This window comes from Ranitomeya imitator, chromosome 8 (assembly GCF_032444005.1).
Source record: "Ranitomeya imitator isolate aRanImi1 chromosome 8, aRanImi1.pri, whole genome shotgun sequence".
Classification (NCBI taxonomy): domain Eukaryota; kingdom Metazoa; phylum Chordata; class Amphibia; order Anura; family Dendrobatidae; genus Ranitomeya; species Ranitomeya imitator.
In genome coordinates, this window is record NC_091289.1 from 178,111,068 (window position 1) to 178,133,479 (window position 22,412).

Here is a 22,412-nt window from a genome sequence, read left to right on the forward strand (position 1 = left end):
CTCTCTGACATGCACTTCAGCCATGGAGTAAAAATGTCCGGCATCCAGCACTTGTTGACCAACATAAAAGTTTGTTACCACTATTGTAAATCAAGTTGGGCCTAATGAAGAACTTTGTAAAGGTAATTGATAAAAATGCAAAAGCATTCAAGTATCTCATTGATAAGTTTCCAAGTTTGCATGAAGCAAAGACAAAGGAAGAAGAAGTCTTTATTGGCCCTCAGATTCAGAAGCTTCTTCAAGATGAAGTACAGTATATATAAGCCAGGGATCCCCAACTCCAGGCCTGGAGGGCCGCCAACAGTGCAGGTTTTCAGGATTTCTTTAGTATTGCATCGGTGGTAATGTGATCATCTGCACAGGTGATGATTCCAACCCCTGTGCAATACTAAGGAAATCCTGAAAACCTGCACTGTTGGCGGTCCTCGAGGCCTGGAGTTGGGGACCACTGATATAAGCAGTATATGATGGACTTGCCATTCATGCAGTTGCCTTGAGCATGTGAGAGGTTTCGCATTTCAGGACGCGATATACAGTAAGATACAATGGATTGTTCGTCTGTTGTTACAGGAACTACATCCATTTCATCAGACTTTTGTATTGAATGAAAGGTAAAGGTGAAACGCTCAGGTCATGTGATCCTCTGTATTTACCTCCAGCAGGTAATCAGCTGGAGAAGCCTTGTATATAAAACTGCACGATGAGCGCCAGCAGAGATCACCTGATGTTTTACATACATTCTTTTAGACAAAGTTTTTCGTTTTTTTTTTTTTTTTTAAACTTTTGCATGAACTTGTTTTTCATCACTGTTATTTTAAAATATGTTTAGTTACAGATCAAACCAGTTTCTAAACCTGGAATCTTCAACAGGACTCTCTGCTGGCGCTGTGGTTTTGTTTGGGCAATCTGCAGTGTTTAAAGGCGTTGTCCAGACTTTTCACAAAAGTCTGCAGTCACTCTGCACGATGTGTGTACTTCCTGCCACATTCCGACTAGACTTGCCTAAGCTCACTCAATTCACTTCTATTGAGCAAGGCCACGCACGTCTAGTCGGACTGTCGCCAGAAGTATGTATATCACATACAGCTCTGGCAAAAATTAAGAGACCGCCACATCAAAACCCTGTCATGGGCAGCCCAATCTCCAGACCTGGGCGCCATTGAAAACCTCTGGAATGTAATCAAGAGGATGATGGATAGTCACAAGCCATCAAACAAAGAAGAACTGCTTAGATTTTAGCGCCAGAAGCAGTGTGAAAGACTGGTGGAAAGCATGCCAAGACGCATGAAAGCTGTGATTAAAAATCATGGTTATTCCACAAAATATTGATTTCTGAACTCTTCCTGAGTTAAAACATTAGAATTGTTGTTTCTAAATGATTATGAACTTATTTTCTTTGCATTATTTGAGGTCTGAAAGCACTGGGTTGTTTCTTTTAATTTTGACCATTTTTCTTTGACAGAAAAAAAATACAAAATTTATTGCTTGGAAATTCGGAGACATGTTGTCAGAAGTTTATAGAATAAATGAACAATTTACATTTTACTCAAAAATATACCCGTAAAGAGAAAAATCAGACAAACTGAACATTTTGCAGTGGTCTCTTAATTTTTGCCAGAGCTGTATTTGCAGTCACACGATTGCTCGGTTTTTGCCATCGTCACAAGTCTGCAATTACATAGAGTTTACTTTTCAAAATTAGACAAGCCCTTTATCCTCAGATGATTCTGACAATAAAAATAGAAAATCATTTTATACCGCCGCATCACTGCCCCGGGACCGCGAGTGCCGATATTGCAGGAACGGAGATGAGTAAAGGCTTTATTATTTTTTCAGGGCCAAACATTTAGTCTAAGAAGGGGTTGTCCTAGTAGTGGATAATTCCTTTAATAATAAATTATTAATGTTACTCTAAGTTTTTCCACTTTTTTATAATGGGGGATTGCACACATGCTTGTATTATTTCTGCATGTAGAAGTCTCAGGGTTATTTCAGTCCTCTCTACTGCTCCTCTTTTTATTGCAGACATGTGTTTTTCCGTTTCCCACACTCCTATGTTGTCAATGATTTCACAGCGACTGTCACGCCCAGGAACACCCCTGTCACAGGACAGCTTCACAGCGTGAACTCTGCTCTCCAATGACTCAGCAGGTTCCCCGCTGCAGTGATGGGAAATGCGAGTAAAGTGAATGAAATATCTCCAAATAATAAGGAACTCATCTAAAATGGGGTTTACATGGTCCCCTGATATGAAAAAGTTTAGTAATTACTTGCATTTCCTATGGAATAACAATTCTGCATATTTTTGTTAGAACTTTGCATTGTCCGGTCCCTCTGTTGTGCCTCCTGTAAATGGATGAAAGCGTTGACAACTGATTTCTTTTTTCAATAAAGTGTATGTAGACAGTGTAACGCAGTTGAATCAATGTTGATATTGTTTTAGGGAGTGAGCTCAAAATGACTCTTCAAACCAAGCTCATGCACTTTGTACACCCTTGATCTGGCCAAATATTTCACTGCATTTTTCCAGATACTTTTTTTTTCCATCTATCTCTGCCAAAAGAGGGTTTAAGATGAAAATCAATTAGGTGGGATGGTGCACTACAACCAAGGGTGCACCCAGCAGATGTGCTTGGTTTGATCAATCACTTTCTGCTTGTAAGGAGATGGACATATTGCCCTCGTTCCCCCTTGAATATACTAGTGTTATTGTACTGTGTAATGTGAATTGTAACTTGGTTTGGTAATGTTGACAATGTGTGTTGCTGACAATAGGGATAGCAAGAGTTACTGTTTGAGACCACCCCGGAGTGGGAAGGCCTAAGCTGAAGGGAAAAAGACCGTTTTCTGTTGAGTGGTGAGATAGGACCCAGAGAGCATAGAGAAGAGACCTAAGGTCTGAGATGAGCAATGCCGCATTCCTCGAGTGTTCCTAGCCGTGAGAGGAGACCTTAACTTTTTAAAAACCCAAATTGACAAAACTGGAAAAGAGTTCAAAAAGGGCATTGAACGATAAAAACGACTGAAATTTATCAGACACTGAGGACTATTTAAATAGAAGAGTATACAGATGGCAAGATCTAAAGGGACCGCCATGTCTTATACACACCGTGGACTCAACCCACGGGTTCCCAATCATCTGGATCTTGCACCGACTCTACAAGTTTCTCTTCCTTTTTTAGGAAGAAGACGAAGAAGCCAAAAAAGTAGCTGATTACCCTCATTGGAGGAACCGCAGCTCCAGTACAGACATGATTCCACACTCAGGAAAATCGGTGGTTCTGAATTTATCCTCTAAGATACTTATTCCCGATCAAATCAAAGTATTTTTTAAAGGTTTGTCTTTTCGTCCAACAACTGGTTTTGGTTATTTTGGACTTGATATACATCTAAAAAAAAATTTACGGGTTCGGAGAGACTTCAGGTTACAGGTAATACAGATTCTAAATTAAAATTACATGATTTCGGTTTGAGATCTAAAAATAATTTTAATCCTCCAAAATTGTTTCATCCTTTTGAAACATATGTAAATCTGGTTGATAGAAACATTGGAGTGTTTTTACAAAGGATAAAAAATAACTTTCACATACAGAATAATTTAAGCAAAATAGAAAGAATAGCTTTGAAATCTATTACAGATGATAATTCTTCAGTAATTAAACCTCTTGACAAAGGCGTTTATTGCTTCTATGTATATAAATGAATGATAAAAATATTTTTAGTTTTTAAGAATTAGCAAATAATTAATTGCTTTGCATCAAACATGAATAAAGTATTATTCTTTAAAAATAATGGAAAATATTATTGATGTATTATAGTGTTCGTAACAAATTTATATATATCAAAGTGTATAATTTTATCCCTTTGAAATCCTGTTTAGTATATTCGTTGGTTAAATGGTTAAACCATAGAGCTTTAAATAAAGACTGTTAATTAGTGCAAACTGTCTGGATGTATAATTTAATAGGGAGTTTACCTTATAATGTGATGAAACCTATTGAAGATGTAGTTTGCACAATGTTTTAGCCTTTTTTGAAAAAGGCTTGTGTCTAAGCCGAAACATGTCACATTTGATTATACATGCTGAAGGATATGGAATAAATTCTATAAATTACTTATATAAGTGAGTACCAGTCTTTTGTGCCATTTTGATGTGGGATGCCATCCCTAGACACAGGTATCATTTTATCACGACTGCCAATTGGAATTAATTTATAGTGAGAGGAGACTGGGAGAGAGAGATAGCGTGATCTGGAGCAAAAATGAGGAAGAGTGACAGAGAGAGTGATTTACTGGAGATGGGTCCTGGGCCGTAAGGCCAAGAGTTTATAACTCCAAAAGGTACTGAGCCTAGAAAGCACTGAGTACGTGAGAATAGAGTTCCCTACGTAAAAGTTCCAGAGTGTCAGTAGAAGAGAAGATAAGTATCAGCCATAATGGCAAAATAGCTCCCCTAAGGGGAAAGAAGAAGGGTGACAAGCTGGTTGAGTAAAAAAAACTGTTGCTAAGCTGAACTGTAGTGTCAAGCTGGGTTGTGGTGAAGTAGTGAGGAATAGTGAAGACAGAGGACAAGTAAAGAAAGAGAATAGAAAGGGAAATTAATCAGTGTGAATAAAATGTTACACATTATTAAGGAAACTTACGTTCCTGCAATATACTGTATGTAACCCTTCCCAAGTTAATGTTCAGTAAAAAGTTTGTTTTGAACAGTTGATCTCCCTTCTTGAACTGTCAAACCCTGGCAAATCAGCAATATCGGTTACATCTGGCTTATACGGACGTAGCGCCCTCATAGCCCAAGTCCACATACCCAACCAGGACCTCCAAAGAGCAGAGGAAACAGAATCAAGAATGCTTGCAGAGGAAGAGATTGAATGGTGGGTGGTACCTGTAAGACAAGGGAAGCGACACTACCACCCCAGGTGGACCTAGAGAACAGGTCAGAGGCTGAACACGTGAGAGAGGCGTTAGGAGACCCAAGTGCTCCTGAAGGAGTAAGCCAAGAGTGGCCTTGTAAAAGTGAGAGAGCCAATGCTGGTGTCCCACCCACAAGGTATGTGGAAAATGACTACATCTGGCAACACATTGTGTGAGAGACACAGGAGTGTGCCTGGATACTATTTATTTTTGCCCTCCCCCAAAAAGAGAACCTAAGCTCTGAAATTATTTTTCTCGCTTCAAGAATGGCGACTTTAAAGAGAGAAGGAATGTAAGGAGATGAACTAGAGAGAACACGCATGCAGATAATGCCTAAATGAGTAGCTGCAAATGAACACCACCAAAGACTATAGAGAATAAATAATAATCTATATTTTTATATAGCACTAACATATTCCGCAGCGCTTTACAGTTTGCACACATTATCATCACTGTCCCCGATGGGGTTCACAATCTAAGTTCCCTATCAGTATGTCTTTGGAATGTGGGAGGAAACCGGTGTGCCCGGAGGAAACCCACACAAACATGGAGAGAACATACAAACTCTTTACAGATGTTGTCCTTGGTGGGGTTTGAACCCAGGACTCCAGTGCTGCAAGGCTGCAGTGCTATCCACTGAGCCACCGTGCCGTCCTGTGAGAATGTGAAAGAAAAAATAATTACAATAGTAGGAACCCAAGAGTGAAGTACATGTTCCCTCCAGGAAGAGATTGGAGAAAACACCAGGTCAGGTGATAGCTGTGGCAAAGTTCGTAATTATAAAAGGCCTAAAACAGCAGTGAAGCGGAGGAGTTGGCGCCTGAACCTGTAGCAGGACGCATGTGGTCAACATTGAGCTGGCTTATAGCCATGATAATGAGAGATCAGATGTGAGTGAAGAGCCAACACGAGTTGTCAGATACAAGTGAAGAGACGAGCGACCAGATCTAGGAGATCTGAACCGAGTGGACCGAGCCAGGGCCAGAGACGAAAGACCAGATACCGGAGATCCAAGCCAGGACTGAGAAGGAGACCCGGCTGCAGAGGAAGGACTTTCGTGTGAGTTGTTACTACCAGGGTATATACTCTATAATGTACAGAGCGTGCCCCATGGTTGTGCTTCAGGGAACGAAGATGGTAGTGTGACGAGTGTGCAACAAGTAACTTACCAATCTGGGACTTGTGGGCTAGCGGGAAATACCGGTGACCCCTGTTAAGGCATGTGAGATGTTTTGCGCCTCCTACAGAAAGATAACAGTGATGGGCCCAGTAATGAGATTGACACCCATTAGGTTGGGAATTTAGGACTAGCCACAATCTACAGTAATAATCTCTTAACTATAAACATAAAGAAGAGTGTGTATATATATTGTTTCATAGATATCCTGTTTAATTGTATTACTGTGTTCTGATTGTGCCATACTTTACTGTACTGTCATTATATGTATATATAACTCATGTTTATATATGTGCTGTATGTTGTTATATTTTACTCTGTATATTGCTCTGCTGCCACCCAATGGCCTTTTTCCATATGGCAGCTTGTTATTCACTTATTCTTGTGGGCATGTCTTTACTTCCGGTTCAGGGGTCAAGTCTTCTCTTCCTCTGGCAGCCATTTTATTTTCAGCCTACTTTCTGTTGTGAGAGGACACGCTTTAACCAGGCTTAGGAAGGCATCAGTCTTTCGACCTCTTTTGTTGCTCACACTTGAAGTCATACTTGGTGCTACATCTTACTGTACCTTGTCTAAACCTGCATTTCTGGAGAAAGTACTGTATTACCAGTTATACGCTGTTATACGCTGTATGTCCAGATTTCCAAATAAACAAGTCTGGATTGCACAATCCCTGGTGTGCATCATCTCTCCGGACGCTGAGCAGCATTGGTCCTGTCTGCCTCACATCAAAGAAATACTGAAGGTACGAATCTCTCACAACTCTTAATAGTCAACCACGCCTCCATTCGCCTCATGTGGGGACAGAACAATATATATAAATAGTTTTTTGTTAAGTATCACTGTCCTCCTCAATGTCTGTGCTGCTGCATCCGCGTACCTGTTATCATACTGACAGACTCCCTTTAAAATGTAATTGACCAAAATTTGAAGGAGCTTCCACCATGGAATTTTCAACCACCTCTGCAGGGGAGATGTAGTATTACATTTAAGTCATTTAGATGAATACTGGTCCATGACATCAGCGCAAGTTCACCGAAGCAGCCCCATGATAGCTCTCACATGGGGAGTTCCCAATTATGGTTCCTCTCTCTGACACAGTATCTATATGCTCTTATAGGGCATAAAGACAAAGATTACTTTATTGTTAAGATCAGTAATACCAGGAATTCCCTTCGAAAATTATACTTTCATAGAAGACTTGGTTAAAGACTGAACCGTTTCCTTGGTTCCTCCATATACAAAAAAAAATCCACTAAAACAGATTTATTTTTATTTTTTTCAAAGTTTATTGCAAAACACATTTTCCTATTGATACATATTCCGTTCAAATTCATAAAAATAAATTATAAAATATTATCTAAAAGAATATAAACATTCCATCATCCCATAGCTCAGACCATAGGTTTGTGTGATCTATAAATCAGAGCCATAACAGAAGCACGGTATGGATCTATAGACTTTCATGGGTATCGTAGCCATAATTTGTCATGAGACCTAAATGCTAGAAAAAAAATTTTTCGTGCAAAATGGGTATACAATTGAAGTGAAAAATGTTTTTGGAAAAATCAGTCATATTCTTCTATCCCTTGACAACATCTTAAACTCAGAGCATCATGGCCCAACAATTTTGGAATGAATGGATACTCCCCATTGGGAGAAGATATGTAGACGCTGATTACATCTATGTAAGAATACAGAATTATTGACAATTATTAATTTCTACTTTTTTACATTTTTTGATACGGTTTCAGTTTTTGCATCTTCAGATCATTTATTTCTTGTCATTGTCTTGACCGCGTATCGCCAAAACAGGGTCTTTCCCGTACTCAATCTTCCTGACCCCCACCCCATCCCCAGGGGGCCATTCTCCCCTTCTCCTGTAAATTTAAATTAAACACCAACACGTAAATTTCTTTGGATAATTTTGGCCACAGCGGCCATTTTATTAAACAAACAATAACATAAATAACAACATATATACCATATGTAAAAACCTGGAGGGGAGGGTTCTTGGGGGTAAGAAATCTGGCTCAAAAATAGGCATAAAGCCACCACCAACTTTAAAACCAAACACTTCTTTACCCTCAGCCGTGACCACCAGCTCAAGGGCACCATGTAACCCATTTCGGGCAAACCAAAACCCCAAAGCTCCCGAGGTAAATTCCCCGTCCAGAGCCCGTAAACAAAAGCCAGATCAACCCCGTAAAAACGTCATCACCACCTCCAAGAACCCCACCCCCCGCCAAAACTGCCACTGTGACAATGATAACGAAAACTCCCCTCTGGCAATAACTGATTAAAAAACCGAGATGAGAAAAAACCCAACTCCCCGGCTACCCCTCCATCAAACTGTTCACTTAAACTAATCCACAATAAAGGGAGGGAGGGTGGGCTTCTCTCCTGATGATTCACCTCACAAGTGATCCTTCCCGCACTTCTCCAGCCCCTGCCTCCTTTCCCCACTAGGTCCACCCCTTATTCAAAAATTTCCACCAATCACCTATAAGATCCCTTTTTTTATTCAAAACTCTAAAACTCCCTTCTTGGCAACGCAGTCATGTGGGGGCTTTCATCCAGCTGCGCCCATTACAGCCCCCCTTCTTGACCGCGTATCGCCAAAACAGGGTCTTTCCCGTACTCAATCTTCCTGACCCCCACCCCATCCCCAGGGGGCCATTCTCCCCTTCTCCTGTAAATTTAAATTAAACACCAACACGTAAATTTCTTTGGATAATTTTGGCCACAGCGGCCATTTTATTAAACAAACAATAACATAAATAACAACATATATACCATATGTAAAAACCTGGAGGGGAGGGTTCTTGGGGGTAAGAAATCTGGCTCAAAAATAGGCATAAAGCCACCACCAACTTTAAAACCAAACACTTCTTTACCCTCAGCCGTGACCACCAGCTCAAGGGCACCATGTAACCCATTTCGGGCAAACCAAAACCCCAAAGCTCCCGAGGTAAATTCCCCGTCCAGAGCCCGTAAACAAAAGCCAGATCAACCCCGTAAAAACGTCATCACCACCTCCAAGAACCCCACCCCCCGCCACACACGAACAGCCCTGACCACCTCAGGCTCGTGAGTGCCCCACCGCCACCAAAGCTCTCTCGACTCCTTCCTGTAGCCCGAGTGCCCATAAATCCATACCAACATCATTAAGATGCACTCCATCATCCCTCCAATAATTGCCAATCCCATCCTCCAGCTCCAAATGTCTAACGGCAATACCCCCGTTCCGAGACACAAATCCTGCCACCGCCCTATTCAGCTTCACCCGGGCTCTATTGATCCCTCTATGGGACCGTACATCACGCCACTTCCGCCTTGGTACAATGTCCGACCACACCGTCACAACACCCGGGAAAGATACCCACAACCGTAAAAAATCAAAACGAATGTCTCTGATCAACTCCCTCACTGGCCTAACTCCCAAATCATTTCCTCCAAGGTGAACCACCAAAATGTCCGGGGGTCGATCCAATCTAGCGGCGTTGGCAACTGCCGGCAACAAACTCCGCCATAACATACCCCGGAATCCCAACCATCTAATAACCACCGAATCCCTTACAAAGCCTAATTGCCTACCATTTCGCCTGACATCCGCACGAAGCGCACCCCAATGAACAAATGAATGTCCGATAATCCATGCCAGGAGGGAGGTTCGACCTGAAAAAACACAACAATGATTAACACCATAACAAGGCTCTCTCCCCCACAGACCTAATTCCTAATATAAGACAGATATCGATCCGAACTCCATCTGCCTATTCTTTTGATAACATCAACGCCTAGGCCCAGACCATCCGCCTCGGACGCAGCACCAATTCGAAATGAATGCGACCCGAAATTCTTCGGGTCAACACCCAACGATCCCAAACCCCTCTTCAACAGCGCCGTAAATTGGTAGCGCGACAAAAATTCCCCGTTCTGATGTCGTAACAAAGGGCCTGCCCTCAGTGCCGACAGACGCCAATAAGATTCCAAACAGTGCTGCGGGCACATCCCGCTACCGTCAACTCTCCCCAGCACCACTCGCCTACCCCTACCAAGCTGATCAGTCTTAGAACGCCTGATCCAAAATACAATACCTCCTGCCCAAAAGTCAACATCTTCCGCTAACAGACCACCCACCTTATTTTTATTTGGGGACACCAGCTCCCCCAGGCGCAAAGCGCCAAAGAACGCTAAAGAGAAGGCTAACCTAAACAATACAACCTCAAACTGCGAACTACAAATACCGCCCAAAGCCTCCCCAAGCCGTTCCAGCATACCAAAAGAAATCGGCCTACGCTTATCAAAAGACACATTGCCCTTCCGAAAACCCTTCAAAGCCTGCCTTATCAAAAAATCTTTTGTCAGATCAGCTGAACCTTGCAACCGAAAACCAAAGGCCAGACCCGCAACAACTTTGTTTAACCTCGAAACGGACCATCCCCATTCGGCCGCCTTACCCATCAAAGCCAGCAGAGCCATAATCTTATCGCCGTCGGATTCCACTGGGCCGCATTGGACCAACCAACCTTCCCACATCTCCCACGCCGCTGCATAATCCGACCATGTCCTGCTCGACAGTGAGGCCTGTATCAAGCGACCTCCCCTTCCGCAACAATCTGCCACAGATGCGAAGGACATCCCGCTCCTGTAGGTTCCGAATCTGGCGCCAGTTCCCGGAATCGGTCCCACTGAAAACGAGATAAAGCATCAGCTATATTGTTTTGGACACCTGGTACATGCACCGCCGAAATCCACGAATTCAATTCCAAACACCTCAACACCAATTCCCTAACCAACCTAATCACGGGGGGAGAAGAGGAAGATAAACTGTTGATAACTGACACGACACTCAAGTTATCACAATGGAATCGTACCCGACGATCCTTAAAATTCTCGCCCCAAATAAACGCTGCCACTACAATTGGGAACAACTCCAACAATGCCAAATTTTTGGTTAGCCCGTTTTGCCGCCATTCTTCCGGCCACACTCCGACACTCCATTTGCCTGCACAGTAGGCGCCATAACCGGCTCCCCCTGCTGCGTCCGTATAAATTTCACAATCAAAGGCGTTCAAATCCTCCTGCTGAATCAATGATCTGCCATTATAATTTTCCAAGAAACGCTGCCAAACCAACAGATCGTCCTTGTGCTCCCGGCTCAAACGTATGAAATGATGAGCTGCACGGACTCCCGCCGTAGCTCTGGACAACCTTCGGCAAAAAATCCGGCCCATAGGCATGATCCGGCACGCAAAATTTAAGCGCCCTAGCAACGACTGTAACTCCTTCAACGTCACTTTCCTCAATTTTCCGATTCTGGACACCTCCTGCTTCAGCAACAACAATTTGTCGTCGGGCAACCTGCATTCCATCTTTCTAGAATCGATAAGAATCCCGAGAAAACTTAAGACCGTACAGGGACCCTCTGTTTTCTCCTGCGCCAAAGGGACCCCGAAATGCCCGGACACCCATTCCATGGTGGCCAATAAATTACCGCAAACCGCAGAGTCCGGGGGGCCCACAAACATGAAGTCATCCAAATAATGAATGACCGAAGCACCACAGAAACGTCTCTAACAACCCATTCCAAAAAAGTACTGAAAGTTTCAAACAACGAGCAAGAAATGGAACAGCCCATCGGCAAACACCTGTCTAAATAAAATTCTCCATTCCAACAACAACCTAGTAACGGAATGCTCTCCGGATGTACCGGCAGAAGCCGAAAGGCAGACTCGATGTCTGTCTTCGCCATCAAGGCCCCCGCTCCGTACATACGAACCCATTGCACTGCCGCATCGAACGACGTGTATACAACCGAGCATAATTCCTCCGCAATGCCATCGTTAACAGAACAACCTTTTGGGTACGATAGGTGCTGGATTAAACGAAACTTATTTGGCTCCTTCTTGGGCACCACCCCCAATGGAGAAACGATCACCCCTTCCATAGGCAGCGAACTAAACGGGCCCGCCATTCTTCCTAACTCCACCTCTTTTGCTAACTTACTCGAAACAACATCCGCATGTAAACTTGCTGACCTCAGATTTTTTTTAGAAAAGGGGACCGTATGATTCGGGTGAGGAATCCTAAAACCTTCAGCAAAACCGTCCCTAATCACCACCGCCTTCAACCGGTCCGGATATCTACTTAGATAAGGGGCCATCTTTTGAAGCCTCACCGGCGTCACCCCCATGACCGCTACCCCCTGCTGGCTTGCCCCTTGCTTTTCTGAAACATTTTGAAGCCCCGTGTGAAGCTCCGCTACAATGGGAACACACGTGCTTAAACCTGCAGGTATTGCCATACTTGCACTGGCCGTCGTTGAACTGCCAGCACGTTCCCGTTTTTTCCTTCGCCCCTTGATACCCCTGTCCTCCTCCTCCCCCTTGTCCTGATTGCTGACTACTACTCCCCGCGCCCCCTTGAAAGGACTGCCCGTACCTCACAGGGGCCATCACCTTCAGCCACAATCCAATGTCCTTATGCTCCCATTTTATCTCAGGCCTAACCGCCTTCCGCTGCCTGAATTGTTCATCGTAACGCTGCCAAGCCTGGCCCCCATACGTACGATGTGCCTCACCAATAGAATCAAAGTAACAGAAAAGACCCGAGCAATTTTCCGGGAATTTTTCTCCTATCACACTGGCCAAGATAGCAAAAGCCTGTTGCCAATTAACAAACGTTTGCGGAATCAGGCGCCAACGCCTTTTTTCCTCCTCTTCCTTTTTGCTATCATCTTTTTTCCCTTTGTCCAGATTAAATTTTTCCAAAGGGAGGAGGGAGAAAATCTCGACAAATTCATCCTTCCAGATCTTCTCCTTCACCTCCTTCTTTAAATGGGCACCGAGGGGACCCTCAAAGCACACAAAGACCTCCCCTTTTGCCCGATCATCCAACTTTATCTCATCCTTCTTACCCGTCTCCGTTTGAACCGACACTGACACCCCAGCTGCCTGGGCCGACGCGGCCGCCCCAGACCTCACTAATTCACCGGAGCCCCCTCCCCCGGCTGTACTAACAGGATCCACCAACCAAGCCCCAGCAGGTGACCCTCCCATATTACTTGCTGGCCCCGCGTCCAATCGCCTCAAAATATGCGACATACCTGCCAAAAGCTCTCTAACGCCAGGAAGCCCAGAACCAGCGTCCCCTACCCCCTCCACTAACCCCACCGTACCCGGCACCGAAATAGGAATAGACATGTACTCACGAGGCTGCGCAGGTGCTGTGTCCCCACCAGCCGTGTCTCCGGAATCCCGCTGTTCGCCATCTTCTGGATGTTCGCTCTCAGATCCGGGGTCGTCGCTGCCGCTGAATTGCCCCAGGCCCGCGCCCCTGGCCTCCACGTCACCAGGGGGGACCGAGACTGGCGATACACTCCTGTCGCTGGACCTCCTGGCGGATCTTGACCTGACGGCTGTTTGCAATCCACCTCGGCCTCCTGGCCTACTTGCCCGACCGGCACCTGCCCCACGACCAACGCGTCCCGGGCCCAGCTGAACCACCGATGCCAGCCTGCCCGTCGCCCTACTCTGTCGTCTCGTGCCGCTGCCAGGCCCACCTAGGGGAGGTGAGCCCGCCGCTGTCACCGCTGCTCCATAGCTCCCCCTCACTGCTGCCGTCGCTGGACTCCTGGCTCCTCCTGTTGTCGCCGCCGCTGACTGTGCTGTAAGTCTGCTGTTCCTGGCGCCGCTGGGGGGCGCCGCACTTCCCCTCGATCCCGGACTAGGCCGCACTACCTGTGCGGCCCTCACCGCTGACGTCGCTGTGCTCCCTTCTCCTCCTGACTCTGCCGCCGCTGCCCGCGCTGTGCTCCGGCTGCTTCTGGCACCGCTAGAGGGCGCCGCACCGCCGCTCGCTCCCGGACTAGGCCGCACTTCCGTTGCGGCCCTGGCTTCCGCTGCGGCCCTGGCATCGGGCCGTGCCTGGCTGGTCGCCGCTCCACGTCGCCGCCTCGCGCCGGCAGAGCCGCCGGGTGGATTCCTGCCGGAGGGGGGGACGGGCAGGATGGTCGCGCCGCGTCCCGCAGCCCCCGCAGGGTCCCCGGAGGGGCTCCGCGGCCTGCGCCTGCCGCGCGGTGACATGTCGGGGGACAATCTTTCTGGGGGCCGGGTTCTCCTGGTCCTGCTGCCCCGGCTCCCGCAGTCGCCCAGCAGCCTGGTGAGCTGCTCTTCCAGCCATCCATCGCTCCTGGACCTGGATTCCCTGCGCAGCTGCTCCACGAGGCTGTCTATGGAGGCCATGGTGAGTAGCTGCACACTTCTTCTCTCCTGATGATTCACCTCACAAGTGATCCTTCCCGCACTTCTCCAGCCCCTGCCTCCTTTCCCCACTAGGTCCACCCCTTATTCAAAAATTTCCACCAATCACCTATAAGATCCCTTTTTTTATTCAAAACTCTAAAACTCCCTTCTTGGCAACGCAGTCATGTGGGGGCTTTCATCCAGCTGCGCCCATTACAGCCCCCCTTCTATCTTCTTTATATTGAGGTATATCCCGTTCACGGAGCGTAAGATTAATTGGGGGAGAGTTAATGGTTCTTTCCCTGGGACCGTGTGTAACTCAAACTTCTGTAAAATCAGAGCGATGGCGACCTTCATCTCATTCATTGCAAAATTCTGACCAATGCAGTTCCTGGGAGAGAGAAATCACAGAATGAATAGTACGGAAACAATGGATCAACATGAACAGTAAAGTGCAGATTTTTTTTTTAAAGGCAGTGCAAATGAAAATGAAGTGCGGTCACAGGAACCAATCAGATCACCAATATGTTCCCTTTAATCTCGGATGGCATATCATCTACTACAGCGGCCACATCTGTAATTATACTGGTATGTTATACCCAATATACGCATGTTGATGATGCTTTGGCCAATGGAAGGTGATGGGGAGGAATGGCTGCTCCAGGAACCGCTACTGTAGAGAGGCCTGGGAATCTAGGCATCACTGCCAGGCCCTCCTGCAGTGCCACATACTCGGACAACCTCTCAATCACTCATCACAGTCAGGCCCAAGTGGGTGTGTAACGTGGCACGGGGCGGTAGCCATGTGCGAAGAGCTCGTCTATCACACCCCGGCACGTTACATGAAGATGGGTCCTAGCTGGGTGTGTGGGCTTTAGCTTCAGGGAGTCACGCCCTTGCAGGCCGCATGATGCTGGTGACTTCGGCCGGCCAGGACCAGGTCTTCCAAAGTTCAATGAGTGAGACCACTTAAAAAGGAACTGTTTTACTGAACAATAACTTGGTGGGAATTATATGCATCAGATAGCGGGTACATAACCTCATGCACGTTTCTCTTAATACAGGGTACATCTTCATACACATTTTCGCTATCCTTCCTTATTTAGTCCTCTGTCTTCACCACCACTCAACACAGTCCTTCCCTCGTCCCCAACAATGGTTCTACAGTCATAATGTGAGAATCCTGTACTTCAGCCCACGGTTCTGCATCCTTTTCCCCTTATGGGAGCTACTTGGCCACTATGGCCCGTTACTGCTAGGTTTCCTGCCCTAGGACCCATCTCCGGAGAATCACTCACACCTTCTGTCACTGTCTCTTACATCTTGCTATCCGTTCCCTCAGTTTACACTCATTCCAGGGACACCCACGTCATGTGAATCTGCTTACTTATCAGACCATAGGTCTGCTACTGCTTCAGGCTGGACCCTATCTGACCTCCTGATGGGAAACTATCTCTGTCCCTTCACTTTAGCCCTTTCCCCTCTGGGCTAATCCCAATCATTAACGCCAACTCTCCATACTGTTGGGCAGAATGCAATGCTGTCACTAATAACACATGTCACGAGTCACACCACACATTTAAATACTTTACAACAATACACGTATCTCTCAGGACAAAATGAGCATCACCTTTACGTTTTTACAGGTGTCAGAATAGTCAGCACAACAGGAGGGCCAGAAATGATGAGAGGGGTCGGCCCTGGCTCTTCTAGTTTGGTTTAAAGGTTTTCAAGGCATGTGCACAATATATAAGGGTTATGTCAAGGAAAGGGAAAAAAAGCCACTGTCTCTCCTGTGATATTTAAAGCATAGTTAAAGGTGATGTCTTTTAAAAATATCCACTCTTCAAAACCCTATGGGAACATAAAGTTATAAGGCAGGAGGCTCCCCTATTCAGGATTCCCTTCTTTGAGCCAAAATGGAGAGCTACTCTATACAAGTGATTCTCCTTTTGACAGACTCGGGCTGTCTTTGTATTATTATTGCAAACATTCATGTGAATGCCTGCCATGAAATACTTAATTTCTCTTGATTTTTTTTCACCGCTGTCATGTCACACACACTACCTCTAATATTTATATATGTTTTGTAACATTCATTCCTTATTTTCAAAGCTAATCTAGGCGTTGTGACGTTATTTCACTATCCAGATTTACTACAAAATAGCAGCTGCATTCCCTGCCTTGGCTTTCATACTGGCTATAATAATCCCTCCTGATTGGCTGAGCTATACCGTGCAATGTCATATCTGCAAAGCATTATGGGTAAGCCCAAACAGCCATGTCTGAGGTCATGTGAGCCTTCTCTCACTGATGTAGTCTTCCGCTTTGTGTAAAATGGTGGTGGGGAATTTTTTAGGTGATTTGTGCAAATTGGTTAAATTTCGTAAAATTCGGCATATATTCCACTCATATTAAATCAATTTGCTTATTTCTAATAGGTAAAATACTGGTTTATACTGGAACATTGTTGGGCTGATTATCTCTTATGTATATTTTTCTAATTTCTGTAGCCTTATCCCAGTAGATGCTATTTTCATGCAGTACCATACGTCATTGCTAATAGGTGCACACTGACATTTTTTCCATAGTGTCTCCCCCTTGTGATGTGTTCTGCCTCTTCCACTGTGTGACCCACGTTTTTACATCCTGTTTATATCTGCTTTCAATAAAGTTTTTTTGCTCTAAGGAAAAGTTTAGAAAATCAGGAGGATGATAAACTGATGAGGTTTTTTGATAAAAACAACCCTCATAATAAATAATTAAATAATCTTTATTTTTATATAGCGCTAACATATTCCGCAGCGCTTTACAGTTTGCACACATTATCATCTCTGTCCCCGTTGGGGCTCACAATCTAAATTCCCTATCAGTATGTCTTTGGAATAATATTATAATATAATAATATTATAATATTATAATAATATCATAATATTATATAAAATGCTACTACTCTAATAGGTAGAAAGTGCTTTACCTTCCTCCGGCAGAGAATGGCAGGAACGCATGGGAGTGCCTGTGGGACGTATTTTCTGGAGAAAACCTAAGGGGGTCAAAAACCTAAGCAGAAATAAGTGAAATCATATTTTAATGCAATATATTTGCTATTCAGGCTTTTCAGGCTTTTTCTGCACTACATGAACAATACAATACATTCTCATTCATTTCCAAACGAACACATTTTGTGCTGAAATCACTTGACTGACATGCATGCTGTATAGTGAGCTGTCAATCACAGTGTCGGGGAGTGATTACAGGATAGTGTACGCCCCTATGACTAAAAGCGAGAGGCTCCCAGGAGCATAGACTGCAAGTTAATGTCCTTCGGGTAGCCGTGTTTTCAGGAAACAGCATTTTAATGCTATTTAATTACCTGCAGATTAACCCCTTATCTGCAAGTAAATATTCTTTTTTTGCACATGACATGTTTCTTTTAAATATAACTTTGTGGGGTCAGCAATCTTGAAGTTACAATTTTACAACAGCAGGATTGCTGCACTGCAGGTTGATTACCCCCTACTGTATAGGGAATATATAATGCAACCTTGAAGCTAGGGACTTTAATTAAAGTCACTAGTGAGTCCCTCACATTTAATGGAGTTATCTTGGACTATTTATTTTGTTTACTATGAACATAAGAACTAACCGTCAGGTAGTTGCTACCTACCTGATTGCCGTGCCTGTTACCGATCTCTGCTGGCACAGAGCAGTCACAGACCGCTCCTGCCGGTGATTCAGCTGCTTCCGCTGCCTAACTGCAGGGAACTGCCTGTCAATCACAGACTGCTCCTGCCAGTGATTCAGCTGGTTCCGCTGCCTAACTGCAGTGAACTGCCTGTCAATCACAGACTGCTCCTGCCGGTGATTCAGCTGCTTCTGCTGGCTAACTACAGGGAAGTGCCTGTCAATCACAGACTGCTCCTGCCAGTGATTCAGCTGCCTAACTGCAGGGAGCTGCCTGTCAATCACAGACTGCTCCTGCCGGTGATTCAGCTGCCTAACTGCAGGGAGCTGCCTGTCAATCACAGACTACTCCTGCCGGTGATTCAGCTGCTTCCACTGCCTAACTGCAGGAAACTGCCTATCAATCACAGACTGCTCCTGCCAGTGATTCAGCTGCCTAACTGCAGGGAGCTGCCTGTCAATCACAGACTACTCCTGCCGGTGATTCAGCTGCTTCCACTGCCTAACTGCAGGAAACTGCCTGTCAATCAGACTGCTCCTGCTTGTGATTCAGCTGTCTAACTGCAGGGAGCTGCCTGTCAATCACAGACTGCTCCTACTGGTGATTCAGCTGCTTCCGCTGCCTAACTGCAGGGAGCTGCCTATCAATCACAGACTGCTCCTGTCGGTGATTCAGCTGCTTCCGCTGCCTAACTGCAGGGAACTGCCTGTCAATCAGCACATCAGCAGTCATGCCTAATTCACGAGCAGCCTGGCAGAGGAAGAGCTGCTCTGGTGATGTGGAGCAGCTGATTCACTGGCAGGAGTGATAAATTATCGCTCTGTGCCAGCACCATGTAGAATAGGTAGGTAGCTAGCACAACCCGCCTGTTACTTTTAAGGCCTATAGCTGAAAAATAAAATAGTTCTGGATACACCCTTTAAGTAATAAGCAAATAACTGCCCACTTACCTCTGGATTCTCCCAGACACTTGAGCATCGGTTTATTGCATATATACTGATGAAAACATCAGTGCCTGTATAGAAAGTGGAAAGACAGGTCACATACGGGACACATCTATATGGGCAAATCCTGATTATAAGATTTTGCGTTTTGGAGATGTTGGATTAGACTTTCTGGAAGTCATATAATGTACAGCAGGCCATATATATGCGACAAATATCAGCAGTTCCTTCCAAAAAAGAGTAGAGTTTATGAGTAGTGATGAGTTAATGTGCTCGGAAAACGTGTTATCTGAGCATGCTCAGGTGGTAACCGAGTGTCTTCGGCATGCTCGAAAAATATGTCCTAGTTCCCTAACAAGCAGGAAATCCCCACATGTGTTGCCGCTGTCGAACAGCCATGAGACACGCAGTCGTGGGGACTAGAACATATTTTTCGAGCACGCCGAAGACACTCAGTTAGCACCCGAGCATGCTCAGATAACACCTTATCCAAGCATGTTCACTCATCACTATTTATGTGTCAAACTATGATTGATGCTGAACTTGGAGTAGTAAATGGCCCCCGGAACCTTAAAGGTCCCTCTGCTCAAGTGAGAACATCAGGGCTCTGATTGTCATCTACATGACCATCTAATATGTCCTCTGACATCCGGAGGAGCAAGGATCCTTTGTTACTCAAGAGATAAGCATCATTATTATTATACATTTTTATAGCGCCATTTATTCCATGGCGATTTACATGTGAAAAAGGGGACAAATACATTAAACATGAGCAAAAAACAAGGCAAGCAGGTACAGAAGGAAGGAGGACCGTGCCCGCGAGGGCTCACAGTCTGCATGGGATGGGTGAGGATACACTAGGAGATGTTAGAGATGGTTGTGTGGCGGTTCAGTAAGTTCAGGATCACTGTAGGCTGTAGGCTTGTTGGAAGAGGTGGGTCTTCAAGTTCTTTTTGAAGGTTTCTATGGTAGGCGAGAGTCTGATGTGTTGGGGTAGAGAGTTCCAGAGTATGGGGGAAGCACGGGAGAAGTCTTGGATGCGGTTGTGGGAAGAAGAGGGGAGTAGGGAAGGAGATCTTGAGAGGATAGGAGGTTGCATGTAGGTAAGCCCCGGGATACCATGTCACAGATGTATGGAGGAGACAGGTTGTGGATGGCTTTGTATGTCATTGTAAGGGTTTTGAACTTGAGTCTCTGGACGATAGGAAGCCAGTGAATGGCTTGGCATAGGGGAGAGGCCGGGGAATAGCAGGGAGACAGGTGGATTAGTCAGGCAGCAGAGTGTAGGATGGATTGGAGTGGTGCCAGAGTGCTAGAGGGGAGTCCAGAGAGTAGGAGGTTGCAGTAGTCAAGGCGGGAGATGATAAGGGCATGGACTAGCGTTTTTGTTGTGTCGTGGTCAAGGAATGTGCAGATCCGGGAAATAGTTTTGAGTTTGAGACGGCAGGATGAGGCAAGGGCTTGGATATGTGGCTTGAAAGAGAGGGCAGAGTTGAGGATCACCCCGAGGCACCGGGCGTGGTCTTTGGATACCAATTATCCCACCCTCAGCCTATAGGAGGATTCATGGCCACTAGTAGATCTTATGTAGATATTACACACACACTGACCTTTGGGCAAGCTCCGTCCATCGCAGAATGTGATCGGTTCTTTTAGTTCTCGAGCCACTCCTGGGACAGGCGGAAAGAGGCGCATGCTCTCCTTTATACACATGGTGGTGTACGTCAGCTTACCCAGGTCCTCCCTGGCACATACATGAAAAAATATTGATGAGCTCCTAGTCTATAAAAACTTCACAAACACATAGTACTACTGCACATGTATAATTAAAGTATATACGGTACTAAAAAGAACAAAATAAAATGTGAGATTTGTCAATGTTCACACGCTTAGAAAAATATCTGTGCAGATTTTGCAATGTACGTTATTGCAGTGCACTCTACATGGATAAGTTGTGGATTGGCTCCATGGAAAAACAATGGGGCTTATCTGCGTGCTGACTAAAAAATGACGGAAATCTGGATTTCAGCTGCCGGTTTGATATAGAATACCATAAAAATCCACAGTGAATTTGCCTCTAGCTGATTTATGATATCAAGCTTTCAACAATCTTTTTCTCAAAAACGTGTTGGGCTCATAAAACGCCTTGTCTGTTTGGGCCTCCAAGACGCTACATACAGTATAGCCTAGATCATCGCAGGAACGTACGTCAAGTGGCATGGGCAAGATGGACTTCAATGCTTCGTATGACAAAAACCTTTCCTGATCAACTCCTTAATGCACCCATAAACATAAGACCTAAGGCGTCAAAGTCTGCTGATTTCAACTGACCATCTAATGTGCATGGAGATCTCCAGACTGTACCCGAACACATTATGTGGGGGGACATAAGGATCGGGGGAGGTTGGAATTCAATCACTCGATCCTTTCGATCATCAGAGATGTTTCTACCAGCGGCTCTATCATAGAGAATGTATGGGGGAGTTGGGAGAGACAACTGTTCAGCCAAAAGATCATTAAGCCAACAGTTATCTAATGTGTATGGACACTGAGATCCAGGATGCACCATCTGATTTAAAAAAAAAGGAAATACATTGATAAATTATCACTATTTTAAAAATTTCAATCTTTGTAAATTTAAGGAGTAACTAAACTTTTTTTTGCATTTAATTACTGAAAAGCCTTAGTATCTCTGTTATATACTCTATTATCTTATTTTACATCTTTCTCTCTCAAACACCATGCTGCAAGTGCTGTTTATCTGCCTATTTAATGCTCTTTTAGAAACTGCTTTGACCTGCTGCTACAGCAAGAATCAGTACTCAAACACTGAAAAAAAAAAAACTTTTCCTGTGTGAACGTTTCTGCTCTCTTCCTCCATGCTCAGATAATGAGAGGGCTTGTAAATAGTGTTTGGGTATGGATTCAAAGCAGCTTCTACAGAGCATGAGCTAGGCAGTTAAAGCAGCACTTTCAGCACGGTGTTTGAGAGAGAGAGAGAAGGAAGGAAAATATGGTAATGGAGTATATTACAAACATTCATACGTTTGCAAGTATTTAAATTCAGAGAAATAAAAAGTTTAGTTAAATTTGGAATCTGTGACATCCAACCTTCACTTCTGTAGCCAAATGCATCATGCAAATACATCTCACGAGGCTTACAAATGTAATGACCATTCAAAACACCATGTTCTTACCATTCTACTATTTTCCTTCCCTGCAGAACTTCTCTGATTTCCTCCCGACATTTCTCCTGGTGTTCGGGGTATTTAGCCAAGGAGTATAGTATCCAGGAGATGCCACTGGCTGTTGTATCGTGTCCTTCAAACATGAATGTGTCCACCTCTGCCCGCAGATCTTCATCAGATAGACGCTGACCATTTTCATCCTAGAAAATAATAATACAAACAGCACATTGCTGCTACTTAGTGTCACGCTGT

The 22,412-nt window shown here is 44.9% G+C and overlaps 1 protein-coding gene across 1 annotated transcript in view; it reads right to left on the reverse strand.

Moving 5' to 3' along the window:
* Positions 1-7,724: 7,724 nt before the first annotated feature.
* The window catches only part of LOC138648329 (cytochrome P450 4B1-like), a 31,089-nt gene continuing 16,401 nt past the window's right edge, over positions 7,725-22,412 (reverse strand). The window contains exons 8-13 of the mRNA XM_069737971.1: positions 22,170-22,360; positions 20,583-20,716; positions 18,979-19,043; positions 17,321-17,403; positions 14,570-14,734; positions 7,725-7,884 (exon numbers count right to left, since the gene is read on the reverse strand). Coding sequence (XP_069594072.1) covers positions 7,869-7,884; positions 14,570-14,734; positions 17,321-17,403; positions 18,979-19,043; positions 20,583-20,716; positions 22,170-22,360 — 654 coding nt within the window. The 3' untranslated portion in view covers positions 7,725-7,868. The remainder of the gene's footprint in view (positions 7,885-14,569; positions 14,735-17,320; positions 17,404-18,978; positions 19,044-20,582; positions 20,717-22,169; positions 22,361-22,412) is intronic.